This window comes from Sus scrofa, chromosome 13 (genome assembly GCF_000003025.6).
Source record: "Sus scrofa isolate TJ Tabasco breed Duroc chromosome 13, Sscrofa11.1, whole genome shotgun sequence".
Classification (NCBI taxonomy): domain Eukaryota; kingdom Metazoa; phylum Chordata; class Mammalia; order Artiodactyla; family Suidae; genus Sus; species Sus scrofa.
The window spans coordinates 138,595,537-138,619,092 of record NC_010455.5 but is presented as its reverse complement, the minus strand read 5'-3'; the positions used below and the strand labels follow the sequence as shown (position 1 = coordinate 138,619,092).

Below are 23,556 nucleotides of genomic sequence, written 5' to 3'. Positions count from 1 at the left end.
GAAGAAATGGCCAAAGTGATTGTAGTTCTGTCTTAGATACCAAGGAGATTTCAAGAGAGGAAATCATTGAGAGAAATAAATGTTCCTAACTGGAAAAGTGAGATAGGGTGAAAAATATCCATTAAATATAATGACAAGACGGTCCCTGCTTTGATGATGTAAATTATGATAGTTTGGAGATTCAACTAATCGGAGTACATTGGAAGTGAATAAGAGGTAAGAAAGGAAAACAAGTAAGTATTTGTAGCTGGAAGGTGACATGGAGTTAAGAGAGGATATTGAGCAAGTTTGAATATTATTAGGAAGACTCCAGTACGGAAAGAGGATGAAGATGCAAAATAAGACAGTGTAATCAATGTGAAAGCACAGCAAAATTGCCTTTAAACAGGAGGAGGAACATCACCTTCATCTACCTGGAGTGAGGAGAGGATGGGTGTGGACACAGGAATTAGTAGATTTTATGGCAGGAAATTGAGGGAGTTTCATTTGAAGGCTTCTATTTTCTTTGTGACGTAGGAGGCAACAATATCTAATAATAGAAAAATTCAAGGTCCAGACTCATCTCCTTTGGTTAAGTGGCCTTGAAATTTAAGTGTGACGTTGTCAAGTTGACCACCTGGACAGTCACTTTTGAGACCAAAATTCCTAAGTTGTCCAGCCTCTTTCTAGGGTCATTCTTAGTTTTAGGAGCTGTCTATTTCTCACTCAAAATCTTCTTCTTGTCTAGATATGTGTTTATTTGCCTACTTATCTCCCAGGATTAGCATTTTTTTCTCTGAACTATTTTTTTTTTTCTATCAAGAATAAGAAGGCTGGAGTTCCCTGATGGTGCAGCAGGTTAAGGATCCTGCATTGTCATTGCAGCAGCTTGGGTGGCTGTTGTGGCATGAGTTCAATCCCTGGCCCAGGAATTTCCACATGCCATGGGCATGGCTCCTCCACCAAAAATAAGAAAGCTGTAGTAGGCAAAGGGTGCTCTTTGGAGAAGCGTTGGAAACTGAGAGGATGAATAAAGAAAAAAATTGGTAGATGAAATCTGACTCAGAGGAATGAAAAAATTAGAAAGTTTAGGGAAAAGTAAGGTAACTCAGGCATTCTGGATCTAAGGATATTGGAAATTGCTACTGGTCACTGAGAAAAGCATCTCTGGTAGAAGATCTATTAGAGGGGCATCTTGCTTTGAGTTGGAAAATCTGTTTAGGAGGAAGGTACAGCTGGGAGGGTACTGAGATGAAGGCTTCCCACTGATTTTAGTTAAATTTAATACTTTTTAAAAAAAAAACTTACTATGTAAAAGTAATGTTTCATTGCTGATAATTTGAAAAATAAAAGAAAAAATAATTAAATTCACCTATAGGGAGCTGTGGATACATGGATAAAGAACAAAGATGGGGAAAAAAGGGAAAGAGAATGGGCTCAAGAACAGAAATGGCACAGAGAAGAACTTTTTTGTAGCAATGATGAAGAGTGGTCAGAGCATAGGGTACCTATGAGTAATGAAACATAAAGTGGAAATGGTAGGTTGAGCTACCTTGCAGACGAGGGCCATGTCTTTTTTATCTTTATTCCCAGTAATGTTCAGCACAGTATGTAATGCAAGAATGAATGAATGAAGTGCCTTTATGGTGGTTAAGAGCATAGGTTTTTGAGTCACACAGGCCTCAGGTCAAAAATAGCTGTGTAAACTTGTACTAATGATTTAATTTCTTTAATCTTTGATTTCTTCAGGTGTAAAATGGAGAAAGTAATACATATATTTTCAAGTTAAATCAGTGCTGTATGTAAAATGCTTAACACTTTACATATAATAAGCCTTCAAGAGATGGTTGCTGATAACCATAACCACCAAGATAATAGTGAATTTGTGGAGGCCTTCCATGCCAGGAGTTTGGGCTTACTAAGTAGGTCCTGGAAAAAAAAAAGATTTTAATTTGGCATCAGAAAGAAAAGAAGAAGAGACCAGGGACTGTGACACTAATTGGTGCTATAATGCAGGGTAGAAGTTGTGAGGTCCTGCACAAGAGACCTAGCAGTCATAATGTAAAAGAGGGAGCAGGCAGGAAATATGCTGAAGACTGAGGGTCAATGAGAGTAAATAATATATGAGAAATAGAGATGGGGAAAGAAGAGTGAGAATTCAGAGATGACTTCATTTCTCTGATTACAGGAAAGTCTCAACATTGACCATTTTATTTTTCTCTTGGTTCCCAGAGCTTTTATTACTCCAAAGTCAGGGAGCCTCAGTCAGTTTTCCCCCTTTAGGAGATGTGACAGTCATTCTTACAGTACAGCAGTCTGTCGTTAGTGTTGACATACTGAATGTGCTAAATGAGAAACTAAGAACCTTATTTGTGTTATCAACTGCAGTTGTGTTTTCAATGGGGAGCAAAATATACAAAAAACCACCTCCAGAAGGAAACATAGTGACTCAAGTTGTCAGATGTATCTGGGTAAGTTCATGAATTGTTTTTCTGCCTTTTTTAATCAAAGGGAAAGAGATGCTAAGCAGATAGGGCTTCAAACACGGGTATACACTTTTCTCAACGACCTCTGCTCTGCTTCTGTGCCTTTTGGCAAACTGAGATTAATCCGTCTTCCCTCTGTGCCTCTACCTAACCATTAAGTTAAAAAAATAATGTAACTATTTTTTTAATTGGCAAAAGTTTTCAGAAATGTAGTGTTATATGTGCTACCAACAGAAAATAAGGATATTTAAAATTATATTTGAAATATTTTGAAATCCAATGTCTGATGAAATTGAAAGGTTGGCGTAAGTCACTTAGAGTATGTGTTTGAGAGATGGGATAATGAATTAGAAAAGGCAGGGGATTTTTCTTTTTTTTAAATCTCTCTTCTAATATCTATGCTCTGCCCTAGTTTGCTATTTCCAACCGTTTCAAGAACCGTTCTGGGGACATTCCAAAGCGAGAGCACTGGTTGGACTGGGCATCTGAGAAATACTCAGTAAGTTGGAATTACAGAAACATCTGATGCCTCCATGGAGTCTTTCCTAATGTGCAAACCGATTCCCTCCCACTGTATTTGACCTCTTCTCATACCATTCTGGGACACTTCTCCTCTAAGCAAGAAAACCCTATCTGTCAACTCAGCCTGTTCCTTCTTCCTCCTTCTTACAGAAGCAGCTCATTATGGATGTGAAGGCACTGACCAGAATACTGTTCCTTTATATCCCATTGCCCATGTTCTGGGCTCTTTTGGATCAGCAGGTAAGAAAAGTTCTTTTAAAAGCTACCCCTTCTTCCAGACCCCCCTTCTGTCTCACTGGAAAGGGTTTTCTTATAGTAGCATCTGTTTGTCCTAGGGCTCACGGTGGACCTTGCAAGCCACCAGGATGAATGGGAATTTGGTGAGTAGAAGAGATTTCTCCAGAGAAATCAATCATTTTCTTTATAGTCCATGTTAAGGAAAAATGTCTTGCTATTTTTGGCTGAAAACTGACATAAGATCCTAAGAGAGGTGCCTTTAGCATGAAGGTACTGAGTAGGCTAAGTAGAGAAAGCTAGTCTAGAAATAAAAAAATCTTATCTTTAGAAAAGATAAGGTTAGAAAAATTTCTAATTATCTAAAAAAATTTTTTAGAAAAATCTTTAGAAATCAGAAACCTAAGGAAAGGTTTAATTGTATACAAGGAAGCATTGAGAGGATAGCACATAACATGATAGAGCTTGGGGGATGGATGTTTTCTTCCATCAAAGCCCAACCATGGCACAGCAGGGACAGGTTTGATTGCTGCTACTATACAACTGACCCCATCTCTCAGGCAGGGCTCACAGCAGACAACCCAGAAATGATATATTTTTGCACATGGATATGGAAATATCGGGAAAGTTATAAACATTATTTTCTCCTTTTCCAGATTCCATTCATTGGCAAACTCTTCTCTCATTTGTTCCACTTCCTAGATTATTGTATTGTTTATCTACCATCTCATTTGCGAAGATGGCAGGGTAGGATGGTGCCAGGATTTTATAAGCTAGTCTATTTAGAGCCTACCTAATATAATTTCACCTTTTCCCTTCCTCTGGTTGTCCAGGGCTTACTATGGTTATTCTCTTTCTGACCCCCCAGAGAACAACTTTGGAAACACTATGTGTCAGTGGGAGTCTTCACTCTAACCACGATGTCTTGGTTAGACATTATGACCACCTACAACTTCATATGACTACGCCTACAGCTGCAGTTAGTTGATGAGATTCATAAAAACACACTGACTTTATTCTCTCTCGAGTTAGCAAAAGCATAGTGCACAGAAAGGTAGATTCTCCCTTAGGCCCATCTGCCTTCAGCAAACGTAGCCTATAGCCATTCCCAGTTTATCCCCCTGCATATGCTTACAAGGATAGTAGTGATCCTGAACCAAAGACCTGATGCGTTTTATCTTATGCTTCTTGCCTGCTGAATTAGCAAAATTGTTGATCTAGGCTTTTTTGTCTTTAGGCAACCATCTAAATGTGATTTGTTATAATGTTTCAGGGTTTTTTTGTGCTTCAGCCTGACCAGATGCAGGTAAGAGACCTCTCTCTAGTCATGGGAACTATTTCTTTCCTTCTCTTTACCTCTATCTGTACAGTAGGATTACCAGCCATAATTTGATGGTTTTTTTTCATTGTATGCTGGGTAGGGCTAAATATAGGGGTGAAAATATTCTCCTTAAGCCTCACAATTATCTTTCGCTTCCTCTATTAAGTAAGTAGCTCCTAATCAACTTCAGGGAGACTGAGTTTTGAGCTCACAGGAAAAGTATAAGCACTGGATTTTTTTTCCCATGTCAAGTATCATGAAAATATTGTCTAAGAAAGTGTAAAGCTTTGTTGTGTCAGCCACGAAATCAGAACCTCTGCTTATTGGTGACTCCCAGTTATTTTTTTTTAACCCCTTGTTCAACAGTCCCCAATTCTTCCTTCTCTCCTTTCTCCTGGCTATGACATTTTCCCATGGGCTGTGGAACTTAAAAGATAAGTGAAAATGGGAGGGAAAAGCTCCAAATGATTGACAGAAAAACAGGTTCAGAGGATACTCATTCCTTGAGATTCTTTGAAGCTAATATGCTATACAAGAGAAATAGAGTCTTGGGTATAAAGGGACTGAGATGTGAAAACATTCTGTACTTAGTACAATGAAAGTGTGTTTGGATGTGAGAGAGTACACACATGCAAATGAGAACCTATACATTCATGATAGAAGAACACTTGTAGTTAATGCTTTTTTACCATGGTATTACAGGTGTTAAACCCCTTTCTGGTTCTTATCTTCATCCCATTGTTTGACCTTGTGGTTTATCGGCTGGTTGCCAAGTGTGGAATTAACTTCACGTAAGTGCTTACCATGCTTGTATTGCTCCATACTGACTTAGTATTTGTCCAGTTTGATAAATATCTTTCTACTTAATGATGATTTGTTTTGGTTTATCATTATTCTGCTTCTGTTCATCCATGTTGGACTAAATGCCTGTTAATACTGGAGGCTGGGAATTAGATCTAATTAATTTTTGTTATAGAGTGTCCAAGCCATTACTACAGCCTTACCTGTGTGATGTTGAAGGGTTAGGACTATATAGAGCATGGAAAATCAAAAGTATGTGAGATGAGGCTCCTAAACCAACTTATTGCTTTGTTATTGAAAGTTACCTCTTCAAAGAAGTCCAAAGTTGTTGATGATAGTTAATCCCTTTAAATCACCTACTGTCCCTATGAGACAAATGAGGACCTCATAAGAGTGGGGATAGAGTCATCCTTAATTGTTGCTTTCCCACATTCTAAATATAAGTATTTGTAAAGTCTAACAGAGGAAGGTATTAAGTCTTCTCTAATTTCTAATTTAATAGCAGTTTCCTCAATAACCATTTATCATATTCAAATGACTTTTTGTCATTTACTCATTCATCGAGCAGTTCATTGAGTTCAGCTACAAGTAAAAGCACAAATCTTGCTCTTAAGGGGTTTATTCTTTAGTAAGGGAGCTAGAAAATATGCAAGGTTAATTTTTGCATAAGGTGATATATGTTAAGGGCCCTAAGAAGGGACACAAAATGCCAGGGGAATGTAGAGACGGAAGAGAATGTTTCTTACTGCCAGGGTCAAGACAGACTTCTAAAGAAAAGGAATAGGAGGTAATAATACATAGTGACTGGTATATGGTAAATATTCAATAAATCTGGCTGCATTAGTATTATTTTTGTTTTTATGACATAATAGAAAAACCATAAGCAAAGATAGAGATGGAAAATGTGATGCATTACAGAAGACAGCTTAATGTAACTCCAGTAAAGGTAGAAAGAAGGATGTGAGAAGGGGAGCTCTAGGAAATACTTTGCAAAATAATTGGAACCAAATCAGGTAGGCTTAGGAGGGTTAGATTCTATTCTTTGGAATAGAATAGAGTTTAGATATAATTGGCTCTCCCTTTCCTCCACAGATCACTTAGAAAAATGGCTGTTGGTATGATCCTAGCATGCCTGGCATTTGCAGTTGCTGCTGCTGTAGAGATAAAAATTAATGTGAGTTCAATAAAGTCTTTAGCTCCATGAGAGAAGGATCGTTATCTGTTTTGTTCACTCTCTGACTTGTTCAGTCTTGATTCCCTGGGCCCTAGCACAGTACCTGTTTTAAAGAAAGCACATGATTTGTGGTAAATAAGTAGATACAGGGGTGGAGTAGAAGATGCCTCAGGCCTATCTCCCGGGTGGAGCTGCAGATGCTTCAGGCCCATCTCCCACCTAAGTGATTCACAGTATCTTGTCCAGGATTTTCCAAACACTGATATCCAAATTATATAACTGTCTTTTTGATACCTTACCAAATTCCCAAATACCTTTTGGCATATTGATTAGTCCCTATTGAGGAATGATGTATTAGGCCACAGCTGAGTCGAAAAGTGTGGAATTTGTTATTACCTGGCATCAGTGCTTACTACATTGAGCTGGTATTTCCCCCTCCAAACTACTTTCAGAGTTTTCTAAGACAGATGCTCTCTTAAAATGTTTCTACCTCTAAGGGTAGAAAACTGTGTCCTCTTGACTAGATGAGTTATGCTGTTGAGATAGAACTGAGGTATGTGATCTTACTGTATCTGAAGGGTTATCTCTCAGTAATTCTGACTTTTGTTCTCTATCATCAGGGAATGGCCCCACCGCAGCCAGATTCCCAAGAGGGTTTCCTGCAAGTCTTGAATCTGGCAAATGATGAGGTGAAGGTGACAGTGCTGGGAAATGAAAACAGTTCTCTGTTGGAAGAGTCCATCAAATCCTTTCAGGTGACGTACCAGACTTGAGTGAATTAGAAATGCATTCAAATTATGTACCAAGGCAGCAGCATAATACAGGGGTTAAAAGTATGCACTTGTGGGATCAAATGGCCCCAATTCAATTCCTGGTCCTGCTACTCCCTAGCTATAACACCCTGAACAAGTTATGTTATCTGTAAACCTCTGTTTTAGCATTTGTAAAATGGAAGTAATTTTTATCCAGTCATCAGCTGTTATAAGGATAAATATTATATGTAAAGTGCTTACATAGTGTCTGGGACATTGAAAGTACTCAATAGGTTGTAATTTGTATTATTATTTCAAACAGCCTCCTAAACACACAGCCTTTGGAAGAGTTTGGCTTGTATATATTCACTATTATACTATACATATTCTGGAATATTTATTTTTAAATATTTTAAAATAATGAGAGTAATATATGTTTTTTATTGAAAATTGGGGAGTATGTTGAAAGACATACAAACCACATATAATTCCATCACCCTGAGATAATCATAGTTAGAATTTTTGTATAACTGAATAAACGAATTTTTAAAAAGTGTTCACACATTATATGCTGTGTTGACCTTGACTTTTTCTTAATATTAATTGCATCATAAGTGTTTCCCTTGTCCTTAGATAACTTTGAGAATCTGATTTTAATAGATACATAATATTGCATTCTGTGGATATGTAATGGTTTAGTAAAATATCACTTTATAGGTATTTTTAATATTATATATAATTCTATAATGAACATCCTTACTCATAAATCTTTATGAATGCTTCTCATTACTCCTGTGATGTGTTCCTAGAAATGGAAAACTAGGTTAAAGGGTAATGTTGAAAGTCTGATGAGGTCACCTTCCCTGGGATGCTATGAAATTGTGATGTCCAAGATGAGGCAGAAGGTGAATGTGACAGTTTCTTCATTCTGCAGACAATGCCACACTATTCCAAACTCCACCTGAAGACAAAAAGAGAGGATTTCCATTTCCAACTGAAATATCACAATTTGTCTGTCTACACTGAACATTCTGTGGAAGAGAAGAAATTGTACACTCTGATCATTCGAGAAGATGGGAAAAGCATTTCTAGCATGATGGTAAGTTGACGATTGGCTTCATTTTCTAATTGTCTTAGAGTACAATAACTGGCTCATCAAACTTTGATGTGGATATGCCTGATGATCACATTTTCTGATGGTCAGTTCCCTCTTGTCAATTGCAACTGATTTTTACTTCCTTCTATGGTAGGTGAAGGATGCAGAATCCAGAGCAACCAACGGGATGACAGCCATGAGGTTTGGATGTCAAGGAAGCCCAGGCCACTCTGTTCTCTTGAATCTTGGGTCTCTTCTGATCTGTGGGGTTTCACATGAAGAGGCCACACATTCTACTTGTCTCGTACAGGGATTCTCTCTCCCAGAATGTTAGGGGCATTGGTGTCAGAAGGCACTTCCGAGGACAGTGAGAGGCAGATAGGCTTGTTTTCTCATGATGACCCTGTAGCTGTGTACATCCCCTGTCCTCTAACACCTAAATCCCTTCTTGCTAAATTTTATCCACTTATCTTGCTCTCAGGAAAATAATTGAGTACTTTCCTCTGTGTAATCACCAGAGAGTAATTTAGAAGTGAGAAAATAATTATCCCTTCACTATTGGTAGTTGAAATCTTTAATAGTTACTGTGGTTTTTAAGGTAAAATTTTAAAGTAAAATTTAAAATAAAGCTCTATTTGGTACAAAGCCCATCATGGTATAGTAAAGGTAATACATTTGGAGTCAAAAGGCTTGGTTTTGAATCTAGATGAGACAAAATCTTGTTAGACAGCCTGGAACAGTTACAGAGATGGAGCCCTGAAGAGGTCACCTGCTCTCTATGGCCAGAATCTGACCTGAAATAGATACATAGGCCTGTGGCTATCAAGATTAGATGGTTTCTGTTGAGAATCGCATTTTAGAGAACTTTTAATGAAAACTTGGAATTTCACTGAAGGGTGGAGCAGTCATAATAATTTGCTTTTGGAAATGACTCAGAAAATGAAAACAGATCAGAAAAAGTAAGACAGCAGTGAGAATAGGACTTTCTGGGTCAGAGAGCAGTGGGAACCTACAGAATGGATGAAAGGGTGAAATTTCTAGGTTAGTGCAGGTTGATCAAAAGTCCAGGAGTCAACATCAAGGAGTCTAGAGGGAACTTGCCTTTTCATTCCATGGGCTGGAGAACAAGGCAAATGACACCAAAAGCCCATACTGAGAGAACAGTTTAGGGGCTCAGTTTCAGCAGACTGAAAAGATGGTTCCGGAAGAGTCCAGGGTCATCCGCAGACTCAAATCTGTGATAACCTACTAAAGAATGAGAGTCTGGGTTTTGTAAAAGTCAAATCAGACCTCATTTATAAGAAGATAAAGCATCAGTTTTATGTAAATACCAGTGTATACTGATATATACATAATTATTTCTCTCAGTGGAGTCTCAATTGATGAATTCCGCCATTATAAGAGGGAAAGAAATTGGGTGTACCTCAGATGGGCTAGTGAGGAAACTCAGATTGCCTCAGGTAATCATGATAGTGTCCATCTCGGCTAGAGATCAGGTAAGAGTGTGCCAGATAAAAAGCTAATAGCCCATGAAGGAGAAAGTTAGGGACAGCTGGGACTACTGATTATTTCTTACAAGCGAGTTCACTTATTCATCTAGTTAACAACAGACATGTTCTATATGCCAGCCACTATTCTAGGCCCTGGGGATATAGTGGTAAACAAAGCAAAAAAGGCACCTACTCTTTTTATCAGATGTCCCAGTTTGTGAGAGTTTGTCTGATCTATAACAATGTCTCTATCCTTAGGTTTGTTAACACTTTGCATGAAGAGGTCAACATCTCCCTGGGTACGGATACCTCCTTCAGTGTTGGTAAAGACTATGGTGTGTCTGCTTACAGAACTGTGCAAAGAGGAGAGTAAGAGCATTGTCCTTGCTTGTGGACATTTTACTTTTGTCAACAACTGTTCTTTAAATGCTTTCTTTGCATATAGGTCGGAGGATCCATTATATCTTGGCTAATTTTGAATGTACACAGACTACTGCTCTTTTTCAACCCTTGCCTTCTTCCCTCAGTCTCACCTTTTTCTGCACAGATAGGTTTGAGATTATAATCGCTAAAAAGGCCCTGCTGTGTAGTTAACAAGGCCATCTCTGGGAGGTTTGCCAAGTTTATTCTTGGCTCCCACTCCTGCCCTTTGATAACTCCTATTGACACCTCATTACTTCAGGAATTCGGGTTCACAGTTTATTGCTGTTCCACTAATTCGTTAAGACATAGAAGCGTTCATAAGAGAAGACTTAAAGTGTTAAGTTCACAAAAGGCAGTTTGTGCCATCTTCATTCAGATTTAAGTTAAAAACCTAACAGGAAATGAAACGCTCATACTGAGGTAGAAAAAACCTGGCATGAAAGTAATTCACTCTGAGAGTCCTCTCTTCAAAGAGAAATGGTGATTTTGCTGCATGATTCACCCTCCTAGAGAGATGAAATCGCTCTTTCCTGGAGATGGGAGTGCTTTTCTAAGCTATAATGTTTATTCTAACCTAAATCCATCCTGTTCCAGATATCCTGTGGTGCACTGTAGAACAAAAGATGAGAACTTTTCACTGAATTTGGGTCTACTAGACTTTGGTGCGGCTTATCTGTTTGTTATTACTAATGTAAGTAGTTTATGGCCACCCTCACTCTCTCCTTCCATATATCTGTATATTTATATCTATATAACTCTATCTATATCTATATATAAGCTACATCTTTCTGTATCTATCTTAGGATCCAAAGACTCTGTGGAAAGACAGGATCATGTAATTATTTCTAGTGTAAGGTGATAGGTTATATAGTGACTTTAGAAAACCTATTAAAATCTCCATAGGGGAGGTTAAAAGAGACAACATTGGCAACAGGCAGAGGGTCTTAGGGAATGGTAGACATGATTTATCTTGAGCCACTGGTATGAAGTGACATAGCCTGCTCCAGTCTCATTATGGCCCCAGGATAACAAAAATTATTTATATCTTCTTAACTGACTCTACATGTGAGTCTTGTAGCTCCCTTGAAATCAATCTGGTAGCATGTTACAGTCTGAAATACCAAGACTGGTAGCAAATGTAAATCTCTACACAAAGTTTGGGGGATCGGTTAACTCTGTGCCACCAAAAGCAGTTCTCTCAGTCATGAGGGTGGGATACTTATGAATTTTTATTTTGATGTCAATCTTTATTCTAATTTTATTTCATTACTTTTCACCTTGTATTAAATAGAGAAAAGAAGACAGGAAAAAAGAAAAGATGAGAAATTTCTAGAAGGGTGATGAGAATAATCTGTAAAGTTTTATTTATTTTAATTTAATCAACCTGATATCTTCGGTATGCCATTTTTATTACAGTTTTATTGAGATATAATTCATATACCATGCAATTCATCCATTTAAAGTGTACAATTGTTTTAAATGTATTAATATATTTAATATATATTCACTGTATCAATATATTGAATATATATAAATATATTCAATACATATAGAATATATTTTCAGTAATATATATTCAGTGGTTTTTGATAAATTCACAGAGTTGTGTAATTTTTAGAACATTTTCATCACTCTGAAAGAAGCCCATGCTCATTAGCAGTCACTCCCCATTCACTTCTAAGCCCCTAGACAACCACTTCTCTACTTTATGTCTCTATAAAATTTGCCTATTCTGGACATTTAATGTAAAAGGAATGATATATGTCCTTTTCTGTCTGGATTCTTTCATTTAACATATTTTCCAAGGTTCATTCATACTATAGCATATATCAGTATTCACTTCTTTTTATTGCCAAATAATGTTCCATTGTGTGGGTATAACACATTTTATTTATGTATTCACCAGTTGGTGGATATTTGATTGTTTTCACCTTCCAGCTATCATAAGTAATGGTGTTATGAACATTCTTGTACAAGTTTTTGTGTGGACATATATTTTCACTTCTCTTGGGTGTGTACCTAATAGTGAAATTGTTGGGTCACATGGTAACCCAACAATTGAGGAACTGCTAGGCTTTTTTTTTTTTTTTTTTTTTTTTTTGGCTTTTTGCTATTTCTTTGGGCCGCTCCCGCGGCATATGGAGGTTCCCAGGCTAGGGGTTGAATCGGAGCTGTAGCCACCGGCCTATGCCAGAGCCACAGCAACGCTGGATCCGAGCCTTGTCTGCAGCCTACACCACAGCTCACGGCAACGCCGGATCGTTAACCCACTGAGCAAGGGCAGGGACCGAACCCGCGACCTCATGGTTCCTAGTCGGATTCGTTAACCACTGCGCCACGACGGGAACTCCTGCTAGGCTTTTCCTAAGTGAATGTACCATTTAACTTTCCCACCAATAGAGGGCTGCAAGTTTTCCACATCTTTGCCAACATTTATTTTTGTCTATTTTTAATTATAGCCATTCTAGTAGGTGTGAAATGCTGTCTTGTGGTTTTGATTTCTATTTTCCTAATGACTAATGATACTGAGCATCTTTTTAATGTACTTGTTGGCCACTTATAATCTGCCTTTGGAGAAATGTCTTTTCAGATTCTTTGCCCAAGTTCTAACTGTGTTGCCTTTTAATTATCGAGTTGTAAGCATTCTTTATGTATTTTAAATATAAGTCCATTATCAGATATATGATTTGCAGATATTTTTCCTATTCATTAAGTTGTCTTTTTAACTTTCTTGGTGATGTCCAATGAAGTACAAACATTTTTAATTTTTTATGTTCAGTTTGTCAATTTTTTCTTTGGTTGCTTGTGCTTTTGGTGTTACAGCTGCGAATCCATTGACAAATCTAAGGTCATGAGGATTTATGCTCATATTTTCCTTTAAGAGTTTTCTAGTTTCTACCTCATTGATCTACAGTGTTGTGTTAGCACAGTGATTCAGTTTTATATATATATATACACACATATTTATATGTGTATATATGTATGTATATCCATCTATATGTATGTATGTATATATGTATATGTTTATATATGTATATATTCATCTCTCTCTATATATGTGTGTGTGTGTGTGTGTATTTATTTGCCTTTTAGGGCCGCACCTGCAGCATATGGAAGTTCCTAGGCTAGGGGTTGAATCAGAGCTACAGCTGCTGCCCTATGCCACAGTCCCAGCAACGCAGGATCTGAGCCATATCTGCAACCTACACCACAGCTCATGGCAACACCAGATCCTTAACCCTGACCAAGGCCAGGGATCGAACCCACATACTCATGGATCCTAGTTGGGTTCGTTACCACTGAGCCATGACAGGAATTCCCCATATGTATATTCTTATTCAGATTCTCTTCTGCTGTAAGTTATTGCAAAATATTGAGTATAGTTCCCTATGCTATACAGTAGGTCCTTTCTGTTTATATTTTTTATATACAGCAGTGTGTATAAGTTAATCCCAACTTCCTGATTTATCCCTAACCCTTCCTTTCCCCTTAGGTAACCATGAGTTTGTTTTCTATGTCTGTGGTCTATTTCTGTTTTGTAAATAAGTTCATTTGTTTATTTTTTTTAAGATTCCACATATAAGCGGTATCATATGATATTTATCTTTGTCTGGCTTACGTCACTTAGTATGATAATCTCTAGGTCGATCTATGCTGCTGCAGATAGTGTTATTTCATTCTTTTATGGCTGAGTAATCCATTGTATATATGGTCTTGACATTCCTGTCAAAAATCAATTGACCAGGGAGTTCCTGTCGTGGCTCAGTGGGTAACGAATCCGACTAGGAACCATGAGGTTGTGGGTTCGATCCCTGGCCTTGCTCAGTGGGTTAAGGATCCAGTGTTGCCGTGACCTGTGGTATAGGTTGCAGACATGGCTCGGATCCCGCATTGTTGTGGCTCTGGCGTAGGCCAGCAGCTACAGTGCCGATTCAACCCCTAGCCTCGGAACCTCCATATGCCACGGAAGCGGCCCAAGAAATGGCAAAAAGACAGAAAAAATAAAAAAAATAATAAATAAAAAAATCAATTGACCAGAAATATAAGGGCTTATTTCCAGATTCTCAATTCTATTCCATTTATCTATATGTTTATCCTTGTGCCAGGTTAATAATCTTTTGCTTACTGTTACTTTGTAGTAAATTTCAAAATCAGAAAGTATGAGTCCTTCAACTTTCTTCTTCCCTTTCAAGATTGGTTTTGCTCTCATGGGTCCATGTATTTTCATATGAATTTTAGGATCATCATAGGATCAGAATCCAGCTGGGATTTTTGATTGGGATTTCACTGAATCTCTAGGTGATTTTGAGGAGTTCTGCTGTCTTAACAATGTTAAGTCTCCTGATCAGTGAAAATGAGATGTCTTTCCATTTATTTAGATCTTTAAGACCTAATTTTTTTTTCAACAATGTTTTGTAGATCTAGAGTACAGGTCTTAAATTTATTTAAATTTATTCCTAAATATTTTATGCTTTATTTTTCTGTTGCTAATGGAATTGTTTCCCCAGTTTCATTCTTAGATTGTTCATTGTAATATATAAAAATACCATTGATATTGATCTTGTATCCTGCAACCTTACTGAACTCATTTGTTAGTTTTAATAGTATTTTAATTGGTCTCTTAACAACTTTTTCCATACAAAATTATGTCATCTGCATAAAGAAGCTTTACTTCTTCCTTTTAAGTATGGATGACTTTTATTTCTTTTTCTTGAATAATTTCCCTTGCTTGAATCTCCACTACAATATGGAATGGAAGTGGTGAGAGAAGAAATACTCTTAGGGGGAAAGTATTCAGTCTTTTATCACTAAGCATGTTAGCTGTGGGTTTTTCATAGGTGCCATTTATCAGGTATCAGATTAGGTTCCCTTCTATGCCTAGTTTGTTGAGGTTTTTGTTTGTTTGTTGTTTTACCATGAAGGGGGTATTGAATTTTGTCAAATGCTTTTTCTGTGTCTTTTGAGTTAATCATGGAGTTTTCTACTGATGTGGTATATTACATTAATTGATTTTCAGATATTAAACCAACTGAGATGTATTAGTTTTCTAGGTCTGCTATAGCAAAGTACCACAAATTGAGTGGCTTAAACAACAGATATTTATTGTCTTTCAGTCATGAAAGGTAGAAGCCCAAAATCAAGATATTTGTAGAGTTGATTCCTTCTGAGAGTTGTGAGGAAGAATATTTTATTTAGCTTCCTTTAGCTTCTAGTGGTTTTCTGGTAATAGCTGGTGTTGCTTGATGTGTAGAAGAATCACCCCAATCTTTGCCTTCATCTTCTCATGGAGTTCTCCCTGTATGCTTGTCTATGTCCAAATGTCTCTTATGAGAACAGCAGTCATATTGAATAGGACGCCCCAATGACCTCATTTTTTTTTTTTCCTTTTTTTTTTTGCCATTTCTTGGGCCGCTCCCGCGGCATATGGAGGTTCCCAGGCTAGGGGTCAAATCGGAGCTGTAGCCGCCGGCCTACGCCAGAGCCACAGCCACGCAGGATCCGAGCCTTGTCTGCAACCTACACCACAGCTCACGGCAACGCCAGATCCTTAACCCACTGAGCAAGGGCAGGGACCGAACCCGCAACCCCATGGCTCCTAGTCGGATTCGCCAACCACTGCGCCACGACGGGAACTCCCCAATGACCTCATTTTAGCTTGACTAATTATATCTGCAACAATCCTATTTCCAAATAAGGTCACATTCTCAGGTACTGGGGATTAGGCTTCAATATATGAGTTTTAGGGGGACACAACTCAACCCATAACACTTATATTCCTGATATTCCATTTTTTACTTTGTTCCATCTCTCATACACTGCTCAAGATAGCCAGGATCTTCTTTCTGAATGCCATGATTTAATAAGCATCTAGTGTAAGATCATAAAGTAGAAGCCTAGGAGCCCAGTTCTTCATATAATCCTGTTTCATTTGGTCTCACAGTCTTGACAAAAATAATAATAATTATTATTAATTGACAATATTTAAAATTCAAGTGATTTCACCTAAGAAGATGGATTCCTAACCTTTTTTTAAATTTTATTTCGCCAATACATTATTTTTTTCCTACTGTACAGCATGGTGACCCAGTTATACATACATGCATACATTCTTTTTTCTCACATTATCATGCTCTATCATAAGTGACTAGACATAGTTCCCAGTGCTACACAGCAGGATTGCGTTGCTAATCCATTTCAAAGGCAATAGTCTGCATCTATTAACTGCAAGCTCCTAATCCATCCCACTCCCTCCCCCTCTCCCTTGACAACCACAAAGTCTATTTTCCAAGTCCATGATTTTCTTTTCTGTGGAAAAGTTCATTTGTGCAGTATATTAGATTCTAGATATAAGTGATATCTTATGGTGTTTGTCTTTCTCTTTCTGACTTACTTCACTCAGGATGAGAGTCTCTAGGTCCATCCATATTGCTGCAAATGGCATTATTTTGTTCCTTTTTATGGCTGAGTAGTATTCCATTGTGTATATATACCACTTCTTCTTAATCCAATCATCTGTTAATGGACATTTGGGTTGTTTCCCTGTCTTGGCTATTGTGAATAGTGCTGCAATGAACATGTAAGTGCATGTGTCTTTTTCAAAGAAAGTTTTGTCCAGATATATGCCTAAGAGTGGGATTGCTGGGTCATATGGTAGTTCCATGTATAGTTTTCTAAGGTACCTCCATACTGTTTTCCATAGTGGTTGTACCAATTTACATTCCCACCAACAGTGCAGGAGGGCTCCCTTTTCTCCACACCCCCTCCAGCATTTGTTATTTGTGGACTTATTAATGATGGCCATTCTGACTGGTGTGAGGTGGTACCTCATAGTAGTTTTGATTTGCATTTCTCTAATAATCAGGGATGTTGAGCATTTTTTCATGTGCTTGTTGGCCATCTGCATATATTCCTTGCAGAAATGTCTATTCAGCTCTTTTGCCCATTTTTCCATTGGATTGTTGGTTGTTTTGCTGTTGAGTTGCATAAATTGTTTGTATATTTTAGAGATTAAGCCCTTGTCAGTTGTGTCATTTGAAACTATTTTCTGCCATTCTGTAAGTTGTCTTTTTGTTTTCATTTTGGTTCCCTTTGCTGTGCAAAAGCTGGTCAGTTTGATTAGGTCCCATTGGTTTATTTTTGCTTTTATTTCTGACCTGAGGAAATATTTGTAAGGTTGATGTCAGAGAATGTTTTGCCTATGTTCTCTTCCAGGAGTTTCATGGTGTTTTGTCTTATATTTAAGTCTTTAAGCCATTTTGAGTTTATTTTCATGCATGGTGTGAGGGTGTGTTCTAATTTCATTGATTTGCATGTAGCTGTCCAGGTTTCCCAGCAACATTTGTTGAAAAGACTGTCTTTTTCCCATTTTATGTTCTTACCTTCTTTGTCAAAAATTAATTTACGATAGGTGTCTGGGTTTATTTCTGGGTTCTCTATTCTGTTCCAATGGTCTGTGTGTCTGTTTTGGTACCAGTACCACACTATCTTGATGACTGTGGCTTTGGAATATTGCCTGAAGTCTGGGAGAGTTATGCTTCCTGCTTTGTTTTTGTTCCTCAGAATTGCTTTGGTAGTTCTGGGTCTTTTGTGGTTCCATATAAAATTTTGGATTGTTTGTTCTAGTTCTGTGAAAAATGTTATGAGTAATTTGATAGGGATTGCATTGAGTCTGTAGCTTGCTTTGGGTAGTATGGCCATTTTTACAATATTAATTTTTCTAACCCAGGAGTATGGAATATCTTTCCATTTCTTTATATCTTCTTTAATTTCTTTAATTAATGTTTTATAGTTCTCAGCATATAAGTCTTTTACCTCCTTGGTCAGGTGTATTCCCGGGATTCCTGACATTTCTTAAAAACAAAATCAGAAGATTGTGTAACAGGTATTAATTACCGTGTCACTTGGCTGGTACTATAGTGGCTGTATAGTGGCTCTACCCTTTAGATGGGACTGTGATGTCCAGTTCATCATAGTCCCTATCATTCCCATTCATTCTGCTTTGTTTATACCTCATTACCTGACGCTGGGTATTTGAGAATGTGACCTTGATTTACAAGCTCAGGTCATTTTCTTCTTTTAGGCTGAGAAAAACCTAAATATATGCCCATGTGTTATTCATGATATCAATTAAAGCAATATTTGCCTTACTATATTTTGAACACAATGGCCATTTGACTCAGAGAATAAAGGGCATTTGGACATCAAAGAATTTTTGTTTCAAGGACTTTTGACCTTGATGTTTTAACTCTGCCATTTTTATCTCCTTTTTATCCAGACATTATACCTACTACCTAGTAACTTAGTTTTACTCCAGGAAAAATATGTAACTTCCAAAATTTCATTGGATTTATAATAAGACATATTAGTAGATATAATCTATATAAAATAAAACCAATGGTAACTAAAAACCTGTATATATAAAAGTAATTTTAGAAAAAATATTGTAGAATCATGTATATTTGGTAACATTATAACAAAAAAATTAACCCTGAAAAAATTTAGAATTTACAGAAAAATTGCATACTACAAAATTTGAATGTGTAAGATTTGAGTTCAAAAATAATGACCAGTAAATAAATTCAAAATAGCAGAAGCTATTAGATATGGATTTTAAAAATTAAGAAAATCTTCAATGTGATTGTTAAGAAAATAGACTTGTGGTTGCCAAGGAGGAGGGGGAGGGAGTGGGATAGATGGGGTGCTTGGGGTTGATAGATGCAGACTATTGCCTTTGGAATGGATTAGCAATGAGATCCTGCTGTGTAGCACTGAGAACTATGTCTGGTCACTTATGATGGAGCATGATAGTGTGTGAAAAAAGAATGTATGCATGTATGTGTAACTGGATCACCATGCTGTACAGTAGAAAATTGACAGAACACTGTAAACCAGCTATAATGGGAAAAAAACCATAAAGAGCACTACTTATGACAGTAGATCATTTTATAGACGATAGCTAACCTCTGTTTCAAATAAAACTGAATTACCTAACAGTTAAAAAAAGAAAATAATTCATTCTGATAAAGGTAATTTTAGTAAAATAAATATTTAAATTGACTACGTTACAAACAGTTTAATTGCACTTACATAGAAAACTAAACAGGGGGAGTTCCCGTCGTGGCACAGTGGTTAACGAATCCGACTAGGAACCATGAGGTTGCAGGTTCTGCCCCTGCCCTTGCTCAGTGGGTTAACAATCCGGCGTTGCCGTGAGCTGTGGTGTAGGTTGCAGACAAGGCTCGGATCCTGCGTTGCTGTGGCTCTGGCATAGGCCAGGGGCTACAGCTCTGATTCGACCCCTAGCCTGGGAACCTCCATATACCGCAGGAGCGGCCCAAAGAAATAGCAAAAAGATAAAAAAAAAAAAAAAAAAAAAAAAGAAAACTAAACAGGGAATTAAACTTAAGTACATGCTTTCTGAAAATTCATTGTATTTGTATAATTCTTGTGCCATTTTTCATTTAAACTGTTGGCCAGGATCAGAATACCTAATAGGTCCAAATAGTAGAAATCCAAACTACAAAATAAAAATAATCTGCCATTTAAGGACTCAAAATAATTGTATCTGGCTGACTGAAGTCAGGCAAGGGAATGCAGTGTTAGCAAAAGGAATTTTTAAAAAATCGTAATTGTGTAGAAATTGTTCAATCTCTTGATGATAGCAAAAGGATGAAAATACAAAGAAGGGATGGATGTAAGATCATAAAATGCTGCAGGCTGGATTATTTACTTCAGATTGCTGACAAGTCCATTTCTTCTTTCCCTCCCTAAGAGCACCGGTCAGGGTCCTCGGGTCCAGAAGATTGAATACACCCCAGCTAACAAAATGTCCATCGCTTGGCAGCTACCACAATATGCCCTTGTTACAGCCGGAGAGGTCATGTTCTCTGTCACAGGACTTGAGTTTTCTTATTCTCAGGTAGGTTTTGGCAAGTGGAGGTTGAGCTATTGCTCAGAGGATGCAGTTTTAATCCTGGCATTGCCTTAGTTAGGTTTGTGAACCTGGCCACAACCTCCATATTTTTTTGGCTTTAGATTCCTTTTGATCCTGAACAGAGTGTCACCTTGACTCCCAGGATCATGGCAGGCTGAATCCCTATGCTTTTGGGGTCCAGGAAAGGATAATTAAACATTAAGAATAAAGGCTGTGGAGTCAAGCTGCCCATGTTCACATTTTGGCTGCACAACCTATTTTATAACCTTGAGTAAGTGAATTATCATTTCTCTAATGCTATTTTTCTTTAGGGATAAAATCAGAATTATTAATAGAACTTATGTCTTAGAGTTGTAATAAAGATTATATGAGATAATCAATTAAAATATTCACCTAATAGCTCCATCTTATTACTGTTAACATTGTTATCATCCCCTGAATCAAGGTGATAGCTGAACTTCAAGGGGGAAGTTCAAATCTGGACGTTTTTGTGGGAGAAGTTTCTGGAGAGATGCATGGAGCATGAGGGTAGTGTAGGAGTTCATTTACTCACAAATTTGTGTCCTCTCTAGGCTCCCTCTAGCATGAAATCTGTACTCCAGGCAGCCTGGTTGTTGACGGTTGCAGTTGGGAATATCATCGTTCTTATTGTGGCACAGTTCAGTGGCCTGGTACAGGTATGGACCTGAGGGAAGCAGGAGCTTGGATCTACCCAAGGATTTCCCTCCACTTCCTTTTCTCCCTCTTTCCCCTCCATCTCCCACATTCTCCACTCAGCCCTCTGATGTGAGATGGATTAGATACACACAGACTTTACCAGGAAAATGGGCATGTAAGTGGAAATAATGCCCACCAAGGGCCCATGTGAAGAGAGGCCAGCAAGCCCCATCTTCTCCTACCAAGCCTCTTCCTAAACTGGTGATCTGGAGTTCCCATTGTGGCTCAGTGGGTTTAGAACCCAACAGTGTCCTAAACTGGTGATCCTGGGTCAGCCTGCTCCCCAGTCCTCATCCTACTAAGATCCCTTTAGTTTCAAGTTCTCCGTATTCTTATCTTATATGTCTTTCTTCCTGCAGTGGGCCGAATTCATTTTGTTTTCCTGCCTCCTGCTGGTGGTCTGCCTGATCTTCTCCATCATGGGCTACTACTATATTCCTATAAAGCCAGAGGATATTCAGGGGTCAGCAGATAAGCAGATTCCCCAAATCCAGGGGAACATGATCAACCTGGAGACCAAGAAGACAAAGCTCTAATGACTGCATGGACTCCGCCCAGACTCTAGTTCCTGCCTCTGGTCTTGGCCATCACCCATCTTCGAGCATTTTTCACTCCAGCTTGGTTAGAAGAGAGAAGTAGCATCACCTCTGAGCTGATCTCCTCTCCTTTTCTCCCATGACAGAGGAAGTTCTAGGACTGGGTTTGTTCAGTACATTAAAGAAAGGCCCCTGAGACTCTATGTTTCTCATCTATCCGTGAACTCAGTAAATCCTGTATAGTGTTGCTAAAGCTGGCCTGTTTTCTGCAAATGGCCATGGAAAACACAAACGTATAATTGAGATTAGCCTCTGTGGTTCTCAAAAGTTATGTAGGAATGTCTATACCTGCCATTTAGAACTGATGATCCCACTTTTCGAAGTGGTGATACAGGGTCAAAATTGCAGAGTAACAGAGAAATGGCATTTCAGGTTTCTTCATTAGCAGTGTTAACTGCACAGTTTACAAGGACCTCAAGAATTGGTATGTCTGGTATGATCTTGTCCAAGGGCTGGTTTTTCAGCTATCCAGGTTTGATAAGAACTTAGTAAGTTTTTCAGTGCAGTTAGTAGGAGACAAAATGACATATTATTAACACACAGAAGATACATCCTTCTGATAATTACAGTATTTTATCTGCTAACTCAAACACCTCCTTCTCAGTACTTATAGATCTTTAGAAACCAATTTAAAGATAGTAGACATGGTTTGGGAACACAGAATAAGTAGAAATTGTGGAAGTCCTAATGAGCTTTTCTTCTACAGAATACATTTTTCTTAGGGACTAAGAAGAGACTGATGTTTCAACCCTAGATTATACCCTCCTGTGGACAACTATATAGACATTAATTATACTTTTCCAGCCCTGACTTTTCAGGGTTACTGGGCCAGCTTTTTCTTATTATTACATCCTCTTTCTTATTGTAACAAATACTTAATAGCAATAATATTTTTAGGAATATAACTTCCTTTTTTATTTGTACTCCCTTCAGCCACAAAGTAGTAGATTCATTTTGATAATTTTTCCTATTTTACTTTTCCATGATTTTTAAATGTCATTTCTTCATTTGGGTCTGAATTTTCTCATTTATTAAAAAAAAGTTATATTAATACTCTAGGTTTGAGCTTCTTAAATGGCCATGCTCAATGGAGTGGGGGCATGGTCCCATATCAGGATTCTGTCAAAATCTGGGAGTTGAGGGAAGAAGTGATAGAATGGTCTGGGGTTTGTTTCTGTGTTGGTGAAAAAAGTTGAGAAATATTACCTTGCACACAATGAATGAATCAGTGCACAGACACAGGAATGTCATGATCTATAGTGTATTGCTGGGGAGAAAAGTTCAGAACAAAAACTTGTACTAGAGAGCCTAATTTCTGCTGGTTTTGCCCCATTTTTCTCATCTAGAACTGAGTCAACTGCTCCAGTTTCCCGTTTTCATACTTTAGTTTTCATTACCAAGTTTTCAGAAGTACCCAAGTGACGGCATCATCTAATTTCCATAGATATGTTGATGTGAACCTAGCCGTACTTCTTCAGAACATACTCTGTTCATTTTTGAGCAGCTTTATCTCAGTCTGTTCTATGAACTATTGTTTCAACAGATGTTAACAGTGTTCTGCAAATAAAAGTTTCTGTGGATAAATAAATTTTGGGAATAAAAAAACATATTATATCCTCTTCTTAATGTATGCATATGAAGGATTCTGAGAAATCCTGCAACCAAGACACAAGACGTCTTGCTTGATTTAGCCTAATGTGGTGCAGTGTTCTGCAAAACACTGGCTTAGGAAAAACTGGTAGGTAGTTCTTCCTTATATTGCACTAAAAGCTTCTCCTTTGAAACCGCCTACCTTTGTTTCTTTCCTGTATGGCTAACAAGGATAAGCATAATCCCTCCTTTGTGTGGCAGACTTTTTGCTCTTTGGAGAGAATTGTCATGTTGCCTACCCAATCATCAAGTAAGTGTTCATCAAGCTAAAGATTCTCAGTTCCTTTCATGGTCCCTCACAGGGCCTGGCCCAGTCTTTCACATTTGTTTTTTTTTTTTTTTTCTAATTCTGAAAAATATCCTTTGCCTCTTAGTATGATA

At 37.8% G+C, this 23,556-nt stretch overlaps 1 protein-coding gene across 2 annotated transcripts in view; it reads left to right on the top strand.

Moving 5' to 3' along the window:
- Positions 1-23,151, top strand: part of SLC15A2 (solute carrier family 15 member 2) — a 38,532-nt gene extending 15,381 nt beyond the window's left edge. Inside the window, exons 9-23 of one of the 2 annotated variants that reach the window (XM_021068171.1) lie at positions 2,368-2,450; positions 2,878-2,964; positions 3,138-3,227; positions 3,323-3,367; positions 4,495-4,527; positions 5,245-5,333; positions 6,436-6,517; positions 7,138-7,272; positions 8,204-8,368; positions 8,520-8,566; positions 10,114-10,224; positions 10,873-10,969; positions 20,051-20,197; positions 20,785-20,889; positions 21,289-23,151. In XM_021068171.1, the coding sequence (XP_020923830.1) occupies positions 2,368-2,450; positions 2,878-2,964; positions 3,138-3,227; positions 3,323-3,367; positions 4,495-4,527; positions 5,245-5,333; positions 6,436-6,517; positions 7,138-7,272; positions 8,204-8,368; positions 8,520-8,566; positions 10,114-10,224; positions 10,873-10,969; positions 20,051-20,197; positions 20,785-20,889; positions 21,289-21,465 (1,493 nt within the window). In that variant the 3' untranslated portion in view covers positions 21,466-23,151. The remainder of the gene's footprint in view (positions 1-2,367; positions 2,451-2,877; positions 2,965-3,137; positions 3,228-3,322; positions 3,368-4,494; positions 4,528-5,244; positions 5,334-6,435; positions 6,518-7,137; positions 7,273-8,203; positions 8,369-8,519; positions 8,567-10,113; positions 10,225-10,872; positions 10,970-20,050; positions 20,198-20,784; positions 20,890-21,288) is intronic. The other variant, NM_001097514.1, reaches the window with a different exon arrangement.